Source organism: Heterocephalus glaber, unplaced genomic scaffold, assembly GCF_053883595.1.
Source record: "Heterocephalus glaber isolate CG9 unplaced genomic scaffold, H.glaber_assembly_v1.0 deba00001472, whole genome shotgun sequence".
NCBI classification, from domain to species: domain Eukaryota; kingdom Metazoa; phylum Chordata; class Mammalia; order Rodentia; family Bathyergidae; genus Heterocephalus; species Heterocephalus glaber.
In genome coordinates this window covers 83,727,933-83,748,875 of record NW_028258315.1, presented here as the reverse complement: position 1 = coordinate 83,748,875, position 20,943 = coordinate 83,727,933, and the positions used below count along the sequence as shown (strand labels likewise).

The window sequence follows — 20,943 nt, the reverse complement described above, 5'->3', positions numbered from 1 at the left end:
TCTTTTCCAGAATGGTGGAATAAATTAAGTTCGTGAAGCAAGGTATAGCTGTATTGGCAAGATTGTGGAACAATGAGTACTCTCACAAACTGCTGGTGTCAGTGTAAAGCCACTCTGGAAAAGTTTGTCAGTTTCTTAAGAAGTTAAACATGTATCTATGATATCCACAGACAGTTATTTACTCCTAGGAATTTGCCCAAGAGAAATGTAAGCCTATTGTCCATTCAAAGGCATGCATATAAATCTTCATAGCTTTTTTATTTGTAATAGCCCCAGGCTAGAAAAAACTAAAATATCCATCAGGCACTTAATGGATAAACAAAGTGCAATAAATCCATAAATGGGAATATTCCTGTTATGGTTTAGATCTAGATGTCTCCCCAAAGCTCCATGTTATCATAGGTGGGGCTTTGGTGGGTTATGGGATTACGGGGCTATTACAGCTGGCTTGCTGCTTGAAGGTGGGATCTGGTTGGAAGAGACCGGTCACTGGAGGCAGTTTGGTAGGTGTATTCTCCTTTCTCTGCTCCTCTCTTCAGGCTCTGCTTCCCCACCACCATAACATGAGCAGCGTCTCCTCCATGACTCTGCCTTGGAGCCAGCCATCTATGGACTGAAATCTCCACAAAGTGTGTGCCAAAGTAAACCTTTCCTCCCTTAAGTTGGAGAGTGTTTAGTGTTGGTGTCTTTCCTAGGGACAAAGACAGTGGCCAAGACAATTCCTCAACAATAAACAGGAACGAACAAAGGTGAATATTATAATAATTATGCTGAGTGAAAAAAGCCTAAGAAAAGTAAGTACATTCTGAATGATTCTATTAATATACAATTCTACAATATGCAAACTAGAGTGAAAGAGCATAGATTAGCGGTTCTATAGGAATGGTGATAGATGAAGGGATGAAAGGGAGAAATTAGTACAACAGCACACAAGGAAACTACTACCAGGATGATAGATATGTTCCTTACACTTCCAATGCCTGTGTATATACAGATATGTCATATATTTTTGACATATATTTTAAAACATCAAATATACCTCAATAATTTTTTGCTGGTACATTTAATAAATTATATAATTTATTATATAATCTTGTATAGGATCTCATGATACGCATTTCTGTGTGTCAAGCTTACTTTTCAATGTACTATTTTCTATCCAATTTCCGAATTAATTTTTTATCCTATTTTATTTTAGTGTATATGAAAGTCTTAGCAAATTCTTTTTGTAATTAGATGTAGAACAATTTTTTTAACAGATATGATGCTTTAAAGACTACGAGAAACCTCTTCATATTTGTTAATTTAAAATGCACCACTAAGAGAATTGTCTATGGAATGTGGTTCTCATTCCACACTACTATGGCTAACATTTCTGCAAATTGTCAGAACTCATTCATTCACCATATTTCTGTGGCAAGATTTGAGTAATACATGATAGTGAATTTCCTTGAACTTACATGGTTATTATTTGTAGTTTAAGCATTACATGAAAAACTTTATAGACACTAGAAAGTCCTACTGATGATAAGTGTAGATTTTCATCTAACATTATTTTCTTCTTAGATCAGTAGGATAATTTTTTTCAGAATAATCCTGACACCTTCTGACACTTTAGTTTAATTTTATTTGATGTGTTATCCTTTAAAAAATAGGGTTGATGCCAAATGCCTCTGTTAACTTCACCATAGCAAAGGATTATTAATTAATTTCTTCATTTGAAAAATAAGCTTACTACTCTGTACTGGAGTATAAATTAATTTAATATAGTTTGAAATATATGAGTTACCAAACACAGCTAATTTTTATTATGTGATTTCTATTTCTTGAAGCACAAAACTCCATTTAAAAATGTTATTTTTCTCTCTAGGCAAAGATTTCAGCCCTTTTTAATTTAGTTTTCTTAGGCTTGTTGCAGATATTCTCCCTCACAGTGGTTTGCAGATCTAAAGTAGTCAAGCCAATTCTTCATTTTCTCTGCTTCTCACCTGTTTCTATTTATTTGTGTAGAAGATGTCAAAGGAAAATGAGAAGTAACACCTCGAAATACCACCTTGAAAAGGAAAATGCCAACAAATTCTTTTCTGCACCTGAAGCTTTTAATTCTTTAATCCACCATGGAATGTTGCTTAATTACATATTTTATTATGCATAAGTGAAAATTATGTACTTTAGTTTCAACAATGATATGAAAGCACGTATTGTTTATAAATAAAGAGAGCCCAGGCTGGTTTGTCTCTTTTTTATGTGACAAATATTTGTGGAATCCTCACAGGTTCTTCTTCTAAAACTTGGCTTTTCAAAAACTGTGTTCTGAGAAACAACTTCAAGTTTTAATGTTTTCTCTAGAAATCAGAAATCTCATGACTTTGCAAAAACATGATGACGTCATAATATTATTGTGGGCAAAAAGCACTGAACAGTTGAATATTTTTGTATTAGCTTCATCTTAATCTTAAGTTTTATACAGTGTTTATTAACTGAAAAATGTTACAGTTGTTACACTGGGGGATGAATCCATGGGAGTTCATTATCTCTACTTTTTCATGTCCGTTTGAAAATTTTCATAGTAGTTTGTTTTTAAAAAAATATTTGGTGTGTGTATACCTCATACCAGGACAGCAGAATTTTAGGATTAACATTTTATGATGAAGCTTGATTTGAATTACTTTGATAATCAACTTTCCCATATTAGCAAAATCCATTTTACATTTGTTATGGTATAGTTCTGAAAATTTTGAGTTACAATTAGTTCTTTCTGCACTTGAGAAACCTTTTACTAAGGAGAAAATAGAAATTTGAAGATAGGCTGGGTTTGAGAATAATGTGACCATGTAACAGCTGAACAATCAGTTAACCTATTTGAATTTTTCTTCGTCTTTGAAGAATTTCAGTGCCTGCCTTAAGTACCTCATAGTGCAAAGGGGAGCTTTAAACAAGGTAAAATGAAACACTCTACAGATGTTGCTATTATCATTTTAAACATGTTGAGGACAATGCTAGTAAAGGGGCCTCAGAAGACAGAACACCTTTGTACTAGATTGGGCACAACCGATACTGTACTTAGAAATTAAAACTGGAAACAAAGGTGGAATACGTGAAACCTGTTTCCACAGAGATGCTGTTCAACAGGTTTGCACTCTGGACAAATGCTCATTTGTGTCACATTGCTGAATATGTAATGAATTAATGGATATGTATAAATACTCGAACTTTCTCCAACCTTCTCATTAAGCAGATACTATTGGTTCTTTCATGAGTGGAAAATTAGAGCAGCATGTGGGACATCATTCTCTTTTCTGGTAGGTGTAAGGGCATGAATTAAAGACTCAGTCACTGTAATGAAAACTTGTTTGAATATTTTGATTCAACTAACAGTAAAGAAATAATATTCAAACTTTAACTTGGGGCAAAATATATCACTTTAGAGTTGCTCTGCAAATGTTTATTTTGCAAGGCAACAAATATACTGCTCTACTGCATTTCCTCATCAACCACGTCTTCAGCTGTTGTCAGGGAACAGCCCCAAGCCAAGTGCTTCTGATCATGGTTTATGTACATAAGTAGCTGAAAATAACTGATGGTAAAGGATGGCTTCTTAGACAATGTGGGTACAAAGCAAGGAGCTGCAACTGAATTTTGATAGTGTTCATTAGATAAAATTAAGTTTGGGATATATATATTTTTTTCATTCCAGATAAGTACAGTAATATAAGAAAGGCTTAAAAATGCTGATTATCTCTTAAGACATTAATTCCAAACTATTTTTATTTAACATATGGCATTGTTAAACAGGTAGAGTATTCTGAACATTCACCTTCCACATTTCTTTAATAAGGGTACTTTGTATTTTATCAAAATGTGCATAATAGATTGTAGTTCAGCTTTTGTGAAGACATGCAACTATTTAATATTTACATTAAAAGGATTGCCTCTGAACCCTCAATCCAATATTTCCCTTTAGAAAGTAAAAAAAAACACTGTAAGGTAGACTATATTATCAGTATTTTCTGATACTTTAGATGACTAATATCTTGGACTTCTGTTGCTTCCCGCACTGTCATGCACATTTCTGGTGCTGACAAAATAGGACAATAGTCCTATTTTTATCAGCTATCTTATATGGTGTACACATTTTAATTGCTCTCTTCGAAAATATCACCAGGCAGTTTAGAATATCTCATTTATTGAAAATATTATGACAATCAAGGACCTTAATATCAGCCAGATGTTAACAATAGGGAATAGGGCAGGATTTAATCATGGAATGTATGGGATTCTCAATTTTACTGAACCATTTAAATGTTTTCTACTCAAGCTATGTACTTTAGGTAAGCACAGTTAGATATAGTTATCACTACTTAGGGAAAAAAAACTCTTAAGCTCAGAATTCCTTAGGCCTAAATGCTAATCAATACACATCTTATATATAGTATGTACAGACTTTTTTATCAAGTGCCACACAACTAGGGCACGCATATTAGTTACCTTGGTTTCTCAAAGGTTATGTGTCAACTCTGCATATTGTGTGGCAAGAAGATACTATCAACATTATTTTTTGCATAATGTGCAAGTATTATATGGCCACAGAGTGTAATACAAATTAGTGGCAAAGTGCTGAGTGAAGGAATCCATGACAGATTCAGATGCACAAGGTTGAATATTACCCGTAAACTACCTGACTCTGCTAAGGTCTTAACAGCACGAAGCACTAGGTCATATGCCCAGCTTTTAAAAGTCACTGAAATACTTGGGACACAAGGAAGCTTGTTCAAGGAATTTCACCATAGCCACAGGCAACAAACAAGAGCAGGACTGGCAAAGGTGATAAAAGACATTGGGGGAAATGACATGATCACTTAGACAAATCTTTTCTAAGCCTTCCCTGAAAACAACCTTGCTCATTCTATCATGGCCATCATTGTTTATTAACATGTGCCTTACACTAACTAGCAAAACCATGCCAACTTTAAAATGTTAAAAAAAAAAAGTGAGAATTTTTTAAGCAAAACTTTTTAACATATATTCATTTCATTGAAAACATTTCAAAAAGAATTTAGGTTATCAAAAATGTAAAATTGTACTTGCAACCCTATTTCTTCTTCCAAAAATTTATTAAACTTCCTATTTGACGCCTTATGTTAAGTGTTGGACTGGTTTTAAAGAAGACGTCAATTCTCCCTGATGCTAATCTAAGCATTTTCTCTGGAATTTAGGGGAAAGAAGGAAGATAAATTTTTAACTTAATGGCATACTAGTTTCTGTTTTGTTTTAATACATGAAATTTAGTTACTATTTTAATTCTAATTCCTTTGGCTCAAATAATTACTCTTCTGAACTCTAGCAAACAGGAAAGTTTACAGAGTTCTTTTCTCATTTAATCAAAGTAGTTTGCCACAAATCAGCAGCCTTCAGAGTAGTGGAGCTGGGCTTCAAAAGTAAATGGAACTTTAAAGATTTATTGAGAGTTCTCAATGATCCCATTTAAACTGCCCAGTTGCCTACCAATGAGCTCACTGGGGCCTGTGGAGATGGTAGGCAAAAAAAGAAAGGGCAGTTGCAGAACCACATCTCCAGCAATCCAGATACCCCTAACATCTGCTGGGCTGTCAGAGGAGGAAGCAGAAGGTAAAGAGAAAAGAACAAACAAAAAAATACCAGTAACTACAACACTGGCCTGAATCCTTTCTGTGATCATATTTACTAAGGTTTCATGTTGCAGGAATTTTAAAGATTGTGATGAAATTCCAGGTATGTTATTTTCTTCATGTGGTTCTTACAGTTACGACATATGCAGTGAACCGAGCTGAGTTTTTCTCCATTTACAACTGAAAACAATGCTTACTGAAAGGTTTTTTAACACACAATTCCCATTTCCCCCCTATTTATTTATTTTATGAGCTTTAAAAATACACCTTAGCTTAAGGAGAAGTGTTGCCATACTTGAAGGGTTGTGAAATAAAAGCAGGTGAATCAAGTCTAAACTGCTAAGGACTAGATTTATGTTTTTGTTGGAATCTTTTCACTGTCCTGATTATTAAGCAAAATGTTATTACCCCAAAACAGGTTATCATCTTCACTATAAAATTCATACCTATTAAAAATGAGCATGTGTTTGTGATTTAAATTTACAGTGTTTCAAGTGACTTTTCAGTTGTCCTTTTTAAAAATCAGTAAAGTATCTTTAAGAAAGTATTAACATGCACCTAAATGAGGGCCATCCTTTGTTAGTTACTTCACATAAGCAGACAAACCCTACTATGTCATACCATACAAACAATTTTAATTGTGTAGTTACAGTCAATAACCACTCCTATTCAGAACATTTCTGCATAAAGAAAATTGTGATACACTTATAAAAACAGCCAGCTGTAACAAAATAGCTGTTTTCATAGCCATAAACTCATAAAAAAGAAATACACCTTTATACAGAAATTTTATACAGATGTAGCTTTAAAATTGATTGTAAACCAAAGGAAGACACATTGCAAACATCAATTATTTTCACATTAATTGCATAATTTTCTAAGGTGATCTATTAGTTTATTTACCTAAGCTTATTTGCATGATAGTAAAAATTGCATACAACAATAAGAGTGAAGCTTATAGTATGAATTGCTTGGATAACATAGAGCACTTTTTATAGGCAACTGTGTAAAGCACATTTTCTCTATTTAAAACTTTTAAGACACTTTGTTTTACTGCCCATCAAAATACATTTATAAATAGAAAAGAATCAGTATGGTAACAAGAGAAGCAATATTGCATTTAACGGAAACTTTCAAAAAATTAATTACAACATGACACTGCAGGATCTACAAATAAATAATGACTAAATTGTGTTTCACATTTTCTTTTCCTTTTTTTAAAAAAATTATGTAACAATGAGAATGAAAAAAAATTACAGTGAATTTTTATTCCCAAAATAAAAACAAATTTGAATTACGGCAGTGCCATATAATACAAGGCATTTGTTGGCATATGTCATCTTTAAACTGCATTCCACAGTCTATAGTTCTTTTGTAACATACAATAGAGTAACAAACTCTTTTTTCTTTTTTAAAATAAGGGGCGAGTTTTCAAAGATCAGTGTGAAGTGTTACAGAAATAACTGAAGAGGAAATCATAATCACAGAAGTTATAATGCTTGTCTGAGGCTCCAGAATAATAATAATTTTTAAAAAAATCTCTGGTATCATGCTTATGGGGTACACACCGTGGTGCACCCCTTGAACACAAACTTTAATACCAAACAATCCTCGATGCTTCACCTGGGACTGCCAAGCAGTTTATAGAACAGAGTAAAACATTTAGTGCAGTCTGTACTATGCTTTCCCAACTGTCCTGTTTGTGCAAGTTTCTGAAGATTCATTGGCCAAACAATGAACAACAAAGGTTTTCTGAGCAAATACAAGGTGGACTTTTATTTTGTTAGTAAATACCAGTGGCACTGTTGAATGAAAATAATACTTTTATCTCAGTCTTTCAAATCAGCATTAATGTCTGTGTTTCCTTCCACTGATAGCTCTTCTTCTAGTTTCACTGAAAAAAGGGTGTTAGCATTTTTATCTTGGACACTCTCTTCTAAATCCTTAAGCAACTCCTCTTCTTTATATTCTGCCACATCCACTTCCAGCCCCGAGTTGTCCTTCAGTTTGCCGTGGTGCTTGAGATAGTATCGCTGGTTCTGGAAGAACTTGATGATGGTGTACTTGGGGAGGTCAAGCTGGGCTGACAGAGTCTGGATGGCTTCCTCGTCTGGGTACAGGCCCACATCCTGTATGAAGCTCTGGAGGATGCCCAGGGCTTCCACTGAAATTTTGGTTCGTGGCCGGGTCTTCTGCCGGTTCTCCTCGTCGGACTCGGCGGGTGAGGCCCCGGTGGGCTGCCGTGGGGGGAGCCGAGGGCCTGCCTGCGCCTGGGGCTGGGGCTGAGGCTGCGGGGGGGCCGCTGGTGGCTGCTGCTGTTGCTGCTGTTGCTGCTGCTGAAAAGAAAAAAGCAATCAGAGCTCTGCTCTCCTGGCATCCCACACAAAGCCGCCTGGAATTAGAAAATATGTGCTTATGAGTTCCACATACACAGTAGCTTCTTTACCAGGAACAAAGATTCCGGGTGGAAAGTCAGGCTAGCTAAATGGCCCACAGCATTCAGGAAAAAAAAAAAATCAAAATGACATGAAGTAGGAAGATACAAATTGGTACACCTTTTAGGGCTACTGTGCTTGCTTATCAGAGATCAGGAGAGGAGAAACCTCAGCACTCTGGAAATGTGAGCCATAAACTTCACCATGAGATATACATCAAAGGCAAAGACAGCAGAGCAAACTCTGATGTAAATAATTGACAAAGATTTAAAATGAAGATTGAGAAGCAAGTATTTCAAAGACATTTTAGAAAGGTGAGCTACAGAACCATAGGGCAAGAAATTTGTATTTTGCCCCCTTTCATCAGATGTCTAAAATGCTGAGCAGGAACAGAAGAAAAGCATCTGCTCTTATTCAGCACTGTGTCTGACAAGTCCGAAGGACGGTTCAGAGTCTCATGTTTGTGGATTTTCTATCAGACAGTTCCAATTAAATACACACAATTCCTTTTCAAATTGCACTAGGCTGACTTTCATGTTTTTTCCTTAACCAAAAACAAAGGTTTAATCCAAACAACGGCTAGCAAATTGTTTTGTCTATAGTAAACTCAGATGCAATTAGGATTTAAATTTAGTGTATACACTTCCTCATAATTAGTATCTGTATATGTGCTGTGATTTCCATACATAATGATACATAACAAATGTGTGACACATACATCTACTATATACATGATACCCATAATTCTTATCAGCAAAGTAAATCAATCTGAATATATGACAAAATATTAATTTGTACTATGCCTAAGCATTCTTTTATCCCCATAAATTTTATTAAAAATAATTTACATTTCCAAACAAGTACTATTTTTATTACTTAACATATCTTTCTCTTCTTTGTTTTTTTGCTAAAACAGTAAAGTTTTCAGGGTTTCACGACTATTTTAGTGCTTGATATCCTCAGGGATTTTCTTTTCCAATTAGTTTTATCTTTAATACATACTCAAGGATATTTTTTTCTGGTACGTGGATATATATGTAGTGGGATATATATGTAGATATATATATATCTGTATGTAGGTACATAATTTATTTTCCACAGCAATAGCAAGAAATAATGTAGGTGATCAAACAAAGGGTAGAATTTTAAGGTCCCTGGGAGGAGAAAGCTAAATACATCCTTTTGATGGAAATAAGTTATACAGCTCACATTCAATTAGAACATGCTTTCTAAGCTACTGAGGCCACAGGAGTCCCACAAACTACCTGGCCCCAGAATCTGTTCTCAGGCGAGGTCCCTGAATGAATGGATGGAGACAAGCCATTGACAGGACACATAAGCACAAAGCTGGATCTGCCGGCACAGAGGTCTTTGGCCACAGCTGTGCTAACTATCTTTGCATGTCTGAAAATCCTGACCAAGGGAGCAGGTGTTTGTGTTAGGCCCGTCTCCCTTTCTTGCTGGCATAGGGAATGTGCCCGCTCACCTGAGGAGCAGCACCAAGCCATGGTGCAGGGGTCGGCAGGCCTGGTAAGAAAACGCCTCTAGATTCTCCTTTCCCAAGCATGGTGGGAGAGGGGCTCTAAAGGAAAGACAAACAGATGAGACTCACCCCGCACTGCACTCTGAGGGTGTAGGGAGACTGCTATAAGATCAAGGGAGAGCTGGAGTTTAAAGCAGAAGTCCAGTTAGGGTTCCCTCCCCTCTCTGGACAGAATCCAAGGTATAAAACTGTGATTCTACAAACTTCCTCTACAGAACAGCAATAATTCTTTTCCTCAGGGGCAGTGAGGTATTAATTAAAAAATAGGTGATATTTTAAATTCCAATTTTTTGGAAAACCAAAACATTTCTAAGCATTCACAGACAAATCCCAACACTGACAAACATACTTTCCAAACAAGAAGTCCAAGAAGGGGGTTCCTGCCACTTTGGGGTTGGGGAGAAGAACACAGTACCCAGGTTGGGAAAAGTATGTTAATTTTCCTTTTATCCCCCAGCAAGATGGCAGTATATTATTATCTCTCACTAAAAAGCCCATGTTTAGACTGGCTGGAAGAAGAGAATCGCTAATTTCCCTGCTAAGTTTAAAGCTTTATTTACTTAGTGCTATATTGAATTGGCCAAGGTAAACGAACCTGAATCTGCTCTGCTGGAACATGGATGATGTGGGGCGGCCTGTCTCCATGGTGATGTACAGCATTGCTTTCCTGTTCATAAATGGCATCGCGCTCTGGCTGAGGAAGACTGAGGAACCTCCGGATCATGGACAGGTTCTCCCACAGAGTCCTGTTTTCCGGAGAAGGATCTTCTTTCCAGCGTAACAGCTCACACAACCATCCCTTGGGACAAGGGAATAATAGGTCAGTCCATGTTTACAGGGCGGGGTTGGCATTTTGCATTAGGAGCTAAGAAGGAAAGACACTATACGTTAACTTTTCCATATGCTTACAACACTCCAATCTGGTTTAAAATTTTTTTCTTTTTGTTAGAGAGGACAGCTATGGCTATTGAGAAAGCAGGCTCTACATCTGAGCATTCAGATTTGTACCAAGAAGGACAAACTATTTTCACACTCCAAATACAGGAGAGTATTTATCATGGATGTTGCAACACATGAAATAGGAGAAAAGCAAAGACATGTATTTTCATTCTTGCCAAACCTGGTCTGACAGCGGCCACATAAGAACACTGAAGGTACTTAAGAAGGGGTAAAATAGATTCTAGGAATAAACTTTTCTAAAAGGCTTTTCTCATCATATACTTTCTGTAGTAGGAAGAAAAACTGTGAAAATCTGTGTGTGTGTCTGTGTGTGCGTATGTAAAAGAGGAGAAGAAACATATGCAACTGTGTGAGCAAAAACAATGTCCTGGTTAGGCATAATGATTAGAAGGGGCATTAGAAGAATGCCCATTTACCTGAATTACCTGAAAGAGTATCTGCTAAATTTAAAAATCATCTTCTCCAAGAAAGAGGTTTCAAAAGAACAGTCCTGCTTTTTTGGCCTGCTGCAAAATGAGCACATGATTTATGAGGTCAGAATTTTAATAGGTTTTCTGGGTTAAGAAAGAAAGAAATGTCCAGTGAATGCCAAAATCTGAACCTCTCTGAGACATCCTGAGATCCAGAATTTGATCCTAGGATTATTATGAACTGAGTGGTTAAAGGAAGCATTATTTTTCAGTCAGCCTCTCAAACCTTCATTCTGGTTGCCATGATAGATACAAAGTAACAGGGTAGAGAAGAAAAAGTTTTCCCATCCAGACATCCACTGGCCAGGGCAGCTATCCGTCAGCTGTTGTGCTGCCTGCTAACAGCTCTGAGCTCTTCTCTGCCTCGGAAAAATACTTTGGAGCCATCTCACCTACAGACACTACTAGGAAGGTTGCTCTACTTCCTCACTCATCCCCTCATCCCAGCATGGCCAGTAACTGGCTCTGTTGTCCAAAGTCCCCACCACCATCCCAAGGGAACTCACTCTGTCCTTTGAGTTACTCACTAGACAGCCATCCTTGCCATTCTAGGCCTAGTCTTTACCTGAGGCCATATTCTTATTGGACCCTCCTCTTCCCTATCCTTGCTCCCTCCCTCTGGGGCCCTCATTAAATCCTAAGTACCCAATTCCCTATCCAAGGCTCTGCTCTTAGGGAACCTGACCTAAGATAAAGGAGTTTATTGGACATTTTAGTAAATTAATTGGATGTGAATGGACAGAGCAGTGTCTTCAATTATGTGATTTTAAGATCTAACTAGGAAGGGTTTCATTTTGTTTTTTATATTACTGGGTGATGAGACAAAAAAATGGCATGACTTTTCTTCCCTCCTCAAATGGAACCATTAGACTATTCTTCTGAGTGAATAGACAGTGAAACGAATCTAAGTCTGTTCTCCCCAAAATGGGCAACTTGAGACATTGTAAAAGAAAACACGGAGAATGACACATTAGATTCCCACCAACTAGCCAGCTAACAGAGACTGCTGCTAAAACTTATGAGATCTACTAATTTTTCTGAGAGTGTCTGAGTCTCTAATTAACAAGTCTTTGAATTAGACAAATACATATATGAGGTTGGTCATGCAATCATACGCCCATTCAATGCCACTGAACATACAATTTAAGGTGAAGAGAGCAGGCAGTAAAATCAAGATTTTTCTGAAAGAGTATCAGCTAAATAAAAATTTTTTAAAAATCATCATTGTGATGACAGTGTCACTGAAAATGTTTCTCCTAACCAAAGCAATTCTATGCTTATTCTTAGAATACTGTAAATAAATTCAACTTATGTGAATACAGTATTAGCTACATAACAGTATTTGAAGTACCTGCATATGGTGCCCTGGAGACATTTATTTAGTTTTTATGGGTAAATATTTGCTATCTGGATTAAGCTATGAAAACAACATATATTTTCATATATCTAAGCTATTTTGTTAAACTTCTAAATTTTGTTACTGTGTAGGTTTTAGGTACATATCTTCATGTAAGCTTGAATATTAAGTATGGTGAAGAATACTTTCTATTTCCTCCTGTCTGCATCCTTTGGCTATGACAACTGACAGTACCCCTATATGCCTCAACACAGGAAATCATACAATTTTATTTACCTTTCAAGAGAAGTTAGAAGGTTCATCAAGAACAGACCAGAAAAGATTTTTAACTTAGCTAGTATTTTACTATTGCAATAAATGCTAAACACTGAGAGTCTACAAAATTTTTTTTTTAGAAATAAATGCTTGTAAGTAAAAATTACTACAAGTTAAATTAAGAATGATTCACATAAGAAAAGCTTCTTGGAGAGAACTGAAAAATTCCAATAATTTTTTCATATTCTTCAGAAACTTTTAAAAGTAACGTAGAGATCAGTTAACACTTGGATATATGTGAAAAAACATGTGGATCACAGATGTTCTTTGGAAAAGAAAATCATTAGTTCTTTTAAAATGGCTAACAATGACAAGCTAATTCCTAAACAATCATACTCATGCTGGTTTAACAAATATTTCAGAAAAAGAGCCCTGACTTATTCAACAAATATTTTGCTTATATTGTCACTTCTGCATCTCTATACTTACAAGATGGATCCTTATTTTTATTAATTGCCCAAGACTAACATAACATTTCCAGTAGTTTGCTATTAACCTCTGCCCTTAAATAATACTTCTAATTCCTTATCTAAAAATAATTTGATGAATTACAAGTTGATGCATGTCTCTGCTAGCCTTTCAAGAGACATGATGATTTTAAGAGACTGAAATCAGATGCTTCTTAGAAAAAATATTTAACAGTGCAGCTGGGAACTGTTAGTTCAACAAGGGTATTCCCAAAAAAAAGGGCAGGGGGGGGTGCTTTGCCTGATAGGCGTGTCCCTTAAGAAATAATGGAAAACAAATATTTTTGCACATTAGTTCTCTGTCAGCTTGGAATAAACTGGCTTGTTCCCAATTTGCACTGGCAAAAATTAGATTAATTCATTCTAATACTAAATACTACTTAAATATTCTGATTATTTCAAATCCCATCAATTGTGACTCTATTAATGATGACAAGTAATTAATCTCTGTTATGCAGAAAGTGACTAAAAAAGCCAAATGCTTTCTAATTCCCCAATTATCTTTTTAGGTCAGTTTTCTGTAAGAGATATTGTTAACGCAAATAAACTCAGATAATGCACAGGTGAGAACATTTGCAATATCTGACCAATAAAAATAACAATTCCTCAAAGTACTGTGCTGGTTTTGGAACGGAAACTGGGATAAGAGCTATAAGGAATGAAATGCAGTACTTTGCTGCAAAATGTGAACATCACTGTTTTTAAGAGAAGTAACTGGGACTTGGTGTACTTTAAAATCATAGGCAGGAGGAGTGGGGAACTACTCTCAAAATTAAATCAGATCACAGCTGTCTTGAACAGCAGAAAAAACAGGAGACTAACAACAGCCTTAAAATAACAAGACCCATCCATTCTCAGAAAACTAAAATGGTACAAGGAACAACCTTAACTTTAAACGTAGTAAATTTGCCAAGCAACATTACACTGCATATAAAGAGGGCAAAATATAAACAGTATCCACATGTAAATAAATTAGTAAAACTTTCAGGATGTTACTACTTTTCAAACTGACAAAGTTTAATTTGACACCTTCTGTTCCAAACCCTTTGTTTCTATTCAAAATCACGCCTTGAGCTGTTGCTATCAATCACTGCGCTCCCTCTATTACTTAAAAAAACTGGCATGGACCCTGAATAAGCTGAAAATGCCATGCAGATGAATTCTGAGATAATATGTTCAAACCTGTTATATACAACACAAATCCTGTAAAGTTATGTATTGTAAACCTACATTTATTGAGAACTAAAAGTCTTAAATCCATCTGCCACAAAGGAAATACTGTTATGTACTTTACAGTAACCAAGAACCATCTGCAAATGTCTTGCTACCGTAAGCAAGAAAGTGGTGCAAAAGATGCTAACCCTAAGACTGAAATAAATAACATTTTTTTTGACTGGTTGTGGTTAGGGCTCTATTAAGGAAATGTAAGATTTAAAAAAAAAAAAAGGAAAAGAGAAAATGCAGAATGACTGCCAAACCAGTACGCCAAAAAAGCAAAACAAACTCAATGACAACACAATGGCAATTTATTATGGTCCATGAAACACATGACTGTATGCTCATTTTAAAGGAAAAATTAGCAGTTCTAAACTCAATATTCTAATGATGTGCTTTACTGACAGAATCTTGTTGTACCACATTTAAATAAAAATTCTGGCACCTTCATCTCTCAGCTGTTAATTTCCAACCAAACTCAATCTTTGATTTCCACTCTACTCTTTTTACAACAGTTAATTCAAGTCAATTCGCTTCTAACATTTGAACAGATAAGGGGTGTACAATGATTTTACTTGAGTTAGGAAAGTAATGTCCTTTAACCAATTAATTTATTGTATCTATGAAGCCTCTCACATATAAAAAGAGAACTCTTACAAGGCCTGGTCTGTGACAGAGCTGTGAGTTAATAGTACAACTAGTTTTCCAGGGGAAAATAGACATTAGTATTCTCTGAGGGAAAAAAGTCATTTAATGTAATATACATATATGTATATATTATCATTATGTACATATACATTTTAAAACTAAGAGCCATAAAAAGAGAAAGAAAATGACAAATAATTCTTGCTGCAACTAAGAAGGAAAAATACATTTTAAAAAACAGAATGGTAATTTGAGTTCTAAAAAGCAAAACATTCTTTAGTCTGTATTTATTCCCCCTCACCTTCATCTTTTATGTGTTATTTGCAGGAGTATTTTGTTCTAATCTCTGGGGCATATAGTATAATAATATATGATATTAAAAGAAATCAATCTAAATAGGAAAGTATTTGATACAAACATTTTAGTGGAAAGCATGAATTATGTTTCTGCAAGTAGAAGAACAAGGATTAAGTACATAATCCATTAAATAGTACTTCTTAACAAAAAATTCAGTATTGTAGACTAAACTACACCAGGCATTTTGAATGAGTACATTTTCAACAACAACTAACCATAAAGCTAGCAATTTATCATTCAGCAAATAATTTTCTACTTTTAAAAGAATCTGTAAGTGTTACTTATGCTAATGAAGACAGTTTTTAATCTGCCCACAAACATGCTAATAGAGGGCAATTTTTTTTTTATTTACAAAGCTGTAGGCACTCAAGGGTAATTTCATATCAGTGTTCTATAAACCCAGAGAAAATGGGCTCTAATTGTCACAGTTACCGAATCCTTCACCTTTAGCATAAAGGCTTAACGATATCACAGAAGATGCAACGTGACTAACGATGTTTTAAACCACCCCTTTAACACTATAGGAAGGTTCCATTTTCCTATCTTTTATACTATATACATGCTGCGCTTCAAATGTAGTATTTAAACATATTATTTTGGAGGAGGCTTCATGCACACAGTCAAGACCTAAAGCAGGAACAACCCCACTTCTGGGTGTGAGGCCCGGATGTTGCACATGCTAACTTCCAGTTTTTTTTCATGAACAATCCTGACACTTAGAATGGTGAGAAACAAAACACCAGCAAAGCAATACTGAAAGCATTTTAAATTATTTACTAGGTTAAAAGGGTGAAATGATACTTTAAATACATCAAATTTCATCATCTAGGCCATTTTTTGGTAGCAAAGTGGTATTGATCTTTCCAAATGCTTAAAATTAACTATTTTCCAGAAGGTCATTATTTGATTAAAGGCATTAAAGATGAAGGCATGAAGCGATGTACTTTTTCTTCTTCCCCATTCAAATCATCATATAATTTAATAAAAATGATCCCATCATGTCCTGTAATAAAAACGCTTGTCTTAAGATATTGTTCTTTACCTAACATATTAACCTTTAAATGTTATGAAGTTCTTTAGAAGGAAAACCTTTGCTAAAGCAGATTATTCTATAACATGAGAGGCCCCAACCATTAACATTAATAAAGATACATGTTCTTCTCTATGGAATTAGTAGAAAATGCATTAATCTTTCTCCCCAGTTTAATAACATCTACTTTGTGTAAAGTGAAGGGAATCTCAGCAGGCACTGCAAGTAACTTTTCCTTCTAAGTTAACACTGGTCTTATTAAAGAAAACACGGAAAATGAATTTGAACAGAGACGTACCAGTAAATGCAATTTTCATTCTAAAAGTAGCCCTTACATTTAGTACTTTATTGAAAGATGGGTCTTAGAGAAATACAGTTTAAAAGGCATATGTGTGCGTATATGTGTCCACGTGTCTCCTAATATATTCCTTTCCAAGGTATGGTTTCTAATACTTATATCTGCTATAAAGAAAAAAACTAATAAAAATATTTTAAATTGGTTTTTTTTTCTTGGCAGCACTAGGAAGTGAACTCAGGGCCTTGCACATGCTAGAAGTACTTGACTACTGAGCTATATCCCCAGCCCAAATGGTTACTATTTTAAACTCCTACACTGACTGTTTTTAAACTCTCCTCAGATTCTTCAGTTTATTTAAAGAACTTGATGTTTAAGCCAAAAATCTGTGGGTTTCTATATTGGGGTAATAATAGGAAATGGCTTTCCAGAAATTTCTCACTGGAGTAAATTTTGCCACTTTGTCATTAAGAGGTTAAACAACTCTAGCAGAGTTTCTGGAGGTTTATTATTAGCATAAAAAAAGAATGTTTACACAACACAGGAAAGAGTTTCCATTAAAATTTAGTGAAGACTCACATTGGTAAATGATCTTTATTTTTCAATTTCACTTAAAATTTAATCAGATAAAAAATGAAAATCATTTGTTTTCTATAGCTTTTATGTTTTCCTCTTTCCTACCTCCTCCAAGCCACTGACTTTAGGGCACACATAAATATGGTAGTTTTTCTTTTGCTACAAATTGTTTGGCTCATAACAAGATTATCAAATGACAACCTGGCCAGAGGAGATATAAATGTGCTTACTCTAAAAGGCTGTCAGAAAAGGAAACCTCACATTTCAAAGAATATTCTCAGAAGGAAGAATTTCAGAAAAGGAAAAAAAGATGAATAAAGATAAAAATACGAAATTTTAGACAATCTATTAAACTAGCTAGCAGGAAGATAATCTCTTAATTTGATTAAACAGAATTTCCAAAGAAGGTCTCCATTTTATTTTCAAACACTAGATTTGCAAAATACCTAATTTATAAATTTCATTTTTACATATGCCTTTAAACTGTTAATTCTCATTTTCTCCTCATTCTTCAGAGATGGTGTCATTTAAGAGCAGAAGGTAACTCCAAAATTTCATGCTCCCACATTTTTTATCAATGTTACTGCTCCGTCAGTAAGAACTATCCACCTCTTTCTGCTCTGCCAACTGAACTGGAGCTTTTCTTCCTTGAATCACCCTCTTAAGCATCAAACACTCCTTTCCATTATTTCTCAACAAAAATTTGTGTTGATTTCTGAACAGAGACGCTTTTAAGCAGGCCTTCCTTTCCTCTCTTAACTTACAGGGAAAAGTACATCAATGATGAGAAGAGTTTTGCTGAATACAGAACTGGTGTTATCACAAGAGTTGATGTAATTACTGCAAAAAATAAATTAATCTGAAGCTTAATTTGGCCTGAGGAACTTGCTGATAGGTAAATATAAGAGTCACATTAAGCTTCTTTGAATTTTCTAAATGGGATCCCAGAACATAAATCATCGTGCTCACTGTCCACCTTCAAACTGCCCATCCCTGTTCTGCTGTTCAACTTGACTTTCAGTGGCTTCCCAACAAAGGGAAAAAGCTCGCTCTTTTTAGGGCTGCTCTTAAGGGTCCTCCCAATCACAGTTCCAATCTAATTAGCACCCCCCCCCATTTTGTTCACATGGCCTAATAGGAAAAGTCGTTCTCCTAAATGGAGAGGAAGACCTGATGGGGTAAGGTAGTCACAGAAGAACTCTTCACCGATGAAGAGTGAAACTGGCTTGACTCTGAAGAGTGGGCAATACTTAAAGAAGTTAGGAGAACGGGGAGAAAAGGATGAATTAGCAAACTGCTGGGAAGAGTAAGTGAGCCACTTTTTTGGACTGATTATGCCCCCTACCACTTTTTTGCTATAATTAACTCTTTACTGTACTTTCTTGACACAGCTACTGTAACCTTTTGTCTATCTACTATACTTCAAAGTTCTATTTAAATCATGGGTTTTAATTTTAATACCTACTCAACCACTAATTAGCTTTGTAACCTTGGGCAGGTAACTCAAATTGTCGAGACCTCAATTATCTCCTCCGTAAAATAGGGTCTAATTTTACCACCTAATTCACCGCACAGAGAAAACTGAGATCAACTATGGGAGAAGGTTCGCACTCAATACCAGTACCACGAATGTCAGCTATTATTGTTTCTATTATTTTTGGACTAGGACACTTGCTTCACCCCAAAGGGATCTGAATATCTAAGAAGTTAATGATAATAAATCAGTTACCACCTCCCAGTCTAGAGCTGGCATTTTCCTCCCACACCAGGTTTACCTCCTAGGTAGTTTAACCTCAAATAATATCCATCATTCACCTAGGCTGGAAATCTAGTTGAAGTATAAATTGGTATAATCTTTCTGAAGTGCAATGTAAAAATGCAGAATGTAGAAATATCTAGCAATAACCTTTAAAACACAAATGCCCTTTTTGATTCAATAATCCCACTTCTGAAAGATTATTCTAAGGAAATGATGAAAAGTATATACAAGTATTTAATCATAATAATGTTTACAATGGGTTTATTTGTGATAGTGAAAGTTGAACGTAACCTAAATATACCTCAATATGGAACTAATGATAAAGCACAGGAATAAATATAAGACATATATGCACACACTTACACAGTTTTGCATACACACACACAAAGCAAATTGTAGGCATATAAAGAGCCTAAATGAGGATATTTAAAGTAGCTATTTTTAGATTATTAGAATTACAGATAATTTTATCTTCTTCCTTATGCTTGTACTTTCTGATTTCTCTATAGTGACTATGTACGGCTTTTATAATAAATATATAGCAAATGTTTTAATTAAAAATCAAAATGTTGGGCCAGGGATTTAGCTCAGTGGTTATACCACCTGCCTCACAAGCGTAAGGACCCGAGTTTGAACCCCAGTACAAAAAAAAAAAAAATAAAAATGTTGTTTCACCCATAAATAATCACAATTCCTGTCAACTGTACCCCTCAGCATATCTCTTGGATTTGTTTTTTCCTTTCCATTCCTACTGCTCTGGTCCAGTCCTTCAGCATCATCCTCCATGGTCTGGGGGTGATAGTTTCTTTATTCTAGCCTACCCTCAACCCTCCCAATTGAGTTAGCATGGCATCACAAACAAATGTCAACATGAATAGCCCTAGGGTAGCAAAATCTTCCCTCTCCTCCACCAAGCTGGCCTGGAAACACCCTGAAACTCATATTTCAATGAGTGTAAAAACATAGTAGAAGATTCACCAAAGCAAACTGAAAGGGCAGTAAAACTGAGGAGATCGAAGAGGATATAAAAGTGGCATATTTCTGGGCCATTTAGTGGTAAGAAACTGTATTCATCTCTGTAATTCCCAGGGCTCAGTGCACTACAGTAACAAAAGTCCAACAGTGTAAACTCAAAATGAAGTTGCTACATTTTAGAGAAATACAATTCAAGCCAAGTGCAGCTTCCTAAGTTTAAGGAGCAGTGCCAAACCGACAAAGGTTTCTCTCAAAGGCAAATGCATGTGATCATTTTCAAAAGAAACTGAAGGGGTTAGCACTGTAGCTTAGCAATAGAGTTCCAGCCTAGCATACATGAGGCTTTGGGTTTGATCTTTACCAGTATTTTAAAAAAAAGTTAAGATAGTTAACTTCATTTTTTCCCAAATCCCTCAACTCAAATGAATATATGCCCCTGCAAAGTAAACTTATCATGTTGCTTCTTAAAGTTGCTGTTAAAAATGTGCAGTATTTATTTTCCTATTCAAAATTGTGAAGATCATTAAGGAAAAAATATGGCTGAATATTCGTGTATGCCAAGAGCAAAAAAATTATAAAAATAAGAACTCATAAAATGAATAATTTTTAGGTGATGATTTACCTGATTTGTTTGCTTACAAAAATAATTACTGCTACCGTAGGTTGTTTTAAACAAATATTTCTACACTGCATGTTTAATTGATTTATATACAACTTTTCAACACTGCAGATACCTCCTAAAATGAGCGATACTCCCCATTATGCATATTTAGGGGATGGGAATTAAAAATTTAAATCTTCCCTCTACGATGTTCTAGGAGCGATAACAAAGAATCTTTAAAGCCAGGAGAAGGAAATCTGGGATTGTAAAAGTTATGGGAATCATATCCTAAGAG

The 20,943-nt window shown here is 35.3% G+C and overlaps 1 protein-coding gene across 15 annotated transcripts in view; it reads right to left on the bottom strand.

Annotated features, from left to right (window-relative positions):
- Nucleotides 1-6,261: 6,261 nt before the first annotated feature.
- Satb1 (SATB homeobox 1) overlaps nucleotides 6,262-20,943 on the bottom strand; it is a 95,242-nt gene continuing 80,560 nt past the window's right edge. For 7 of the 15 annotated variants that reach the window (XM_013065363.3, XM_013065364.3, XM_013065365.3 and 4 more), the window contains 2 exons: nucleotides 10,222-10,425; nucleotides 6,262-7,984 (listed from right to left, as the gene is read on the bottom strand). In XM_013065363.3, the coding sequence (XP_012920817.1) occupies nucleotides 7,478-7,984; nucleotides 10,222-10,425 (711 nt within the window). In that variant the 3' untranslated portion in view covers nucleotides 6,262-7,477. Of the gene's footprint in view, nucleotides 7,985-8,024; nucleotides 9,666-10,221; nucleotides 10,426-20,943 lie in introns of those variants that run through there. The other 8 variants (XM_087182239.1, XM_087182242.1, XM_087182241.1 and 5 more) reach the window with 4 other exon arrangements.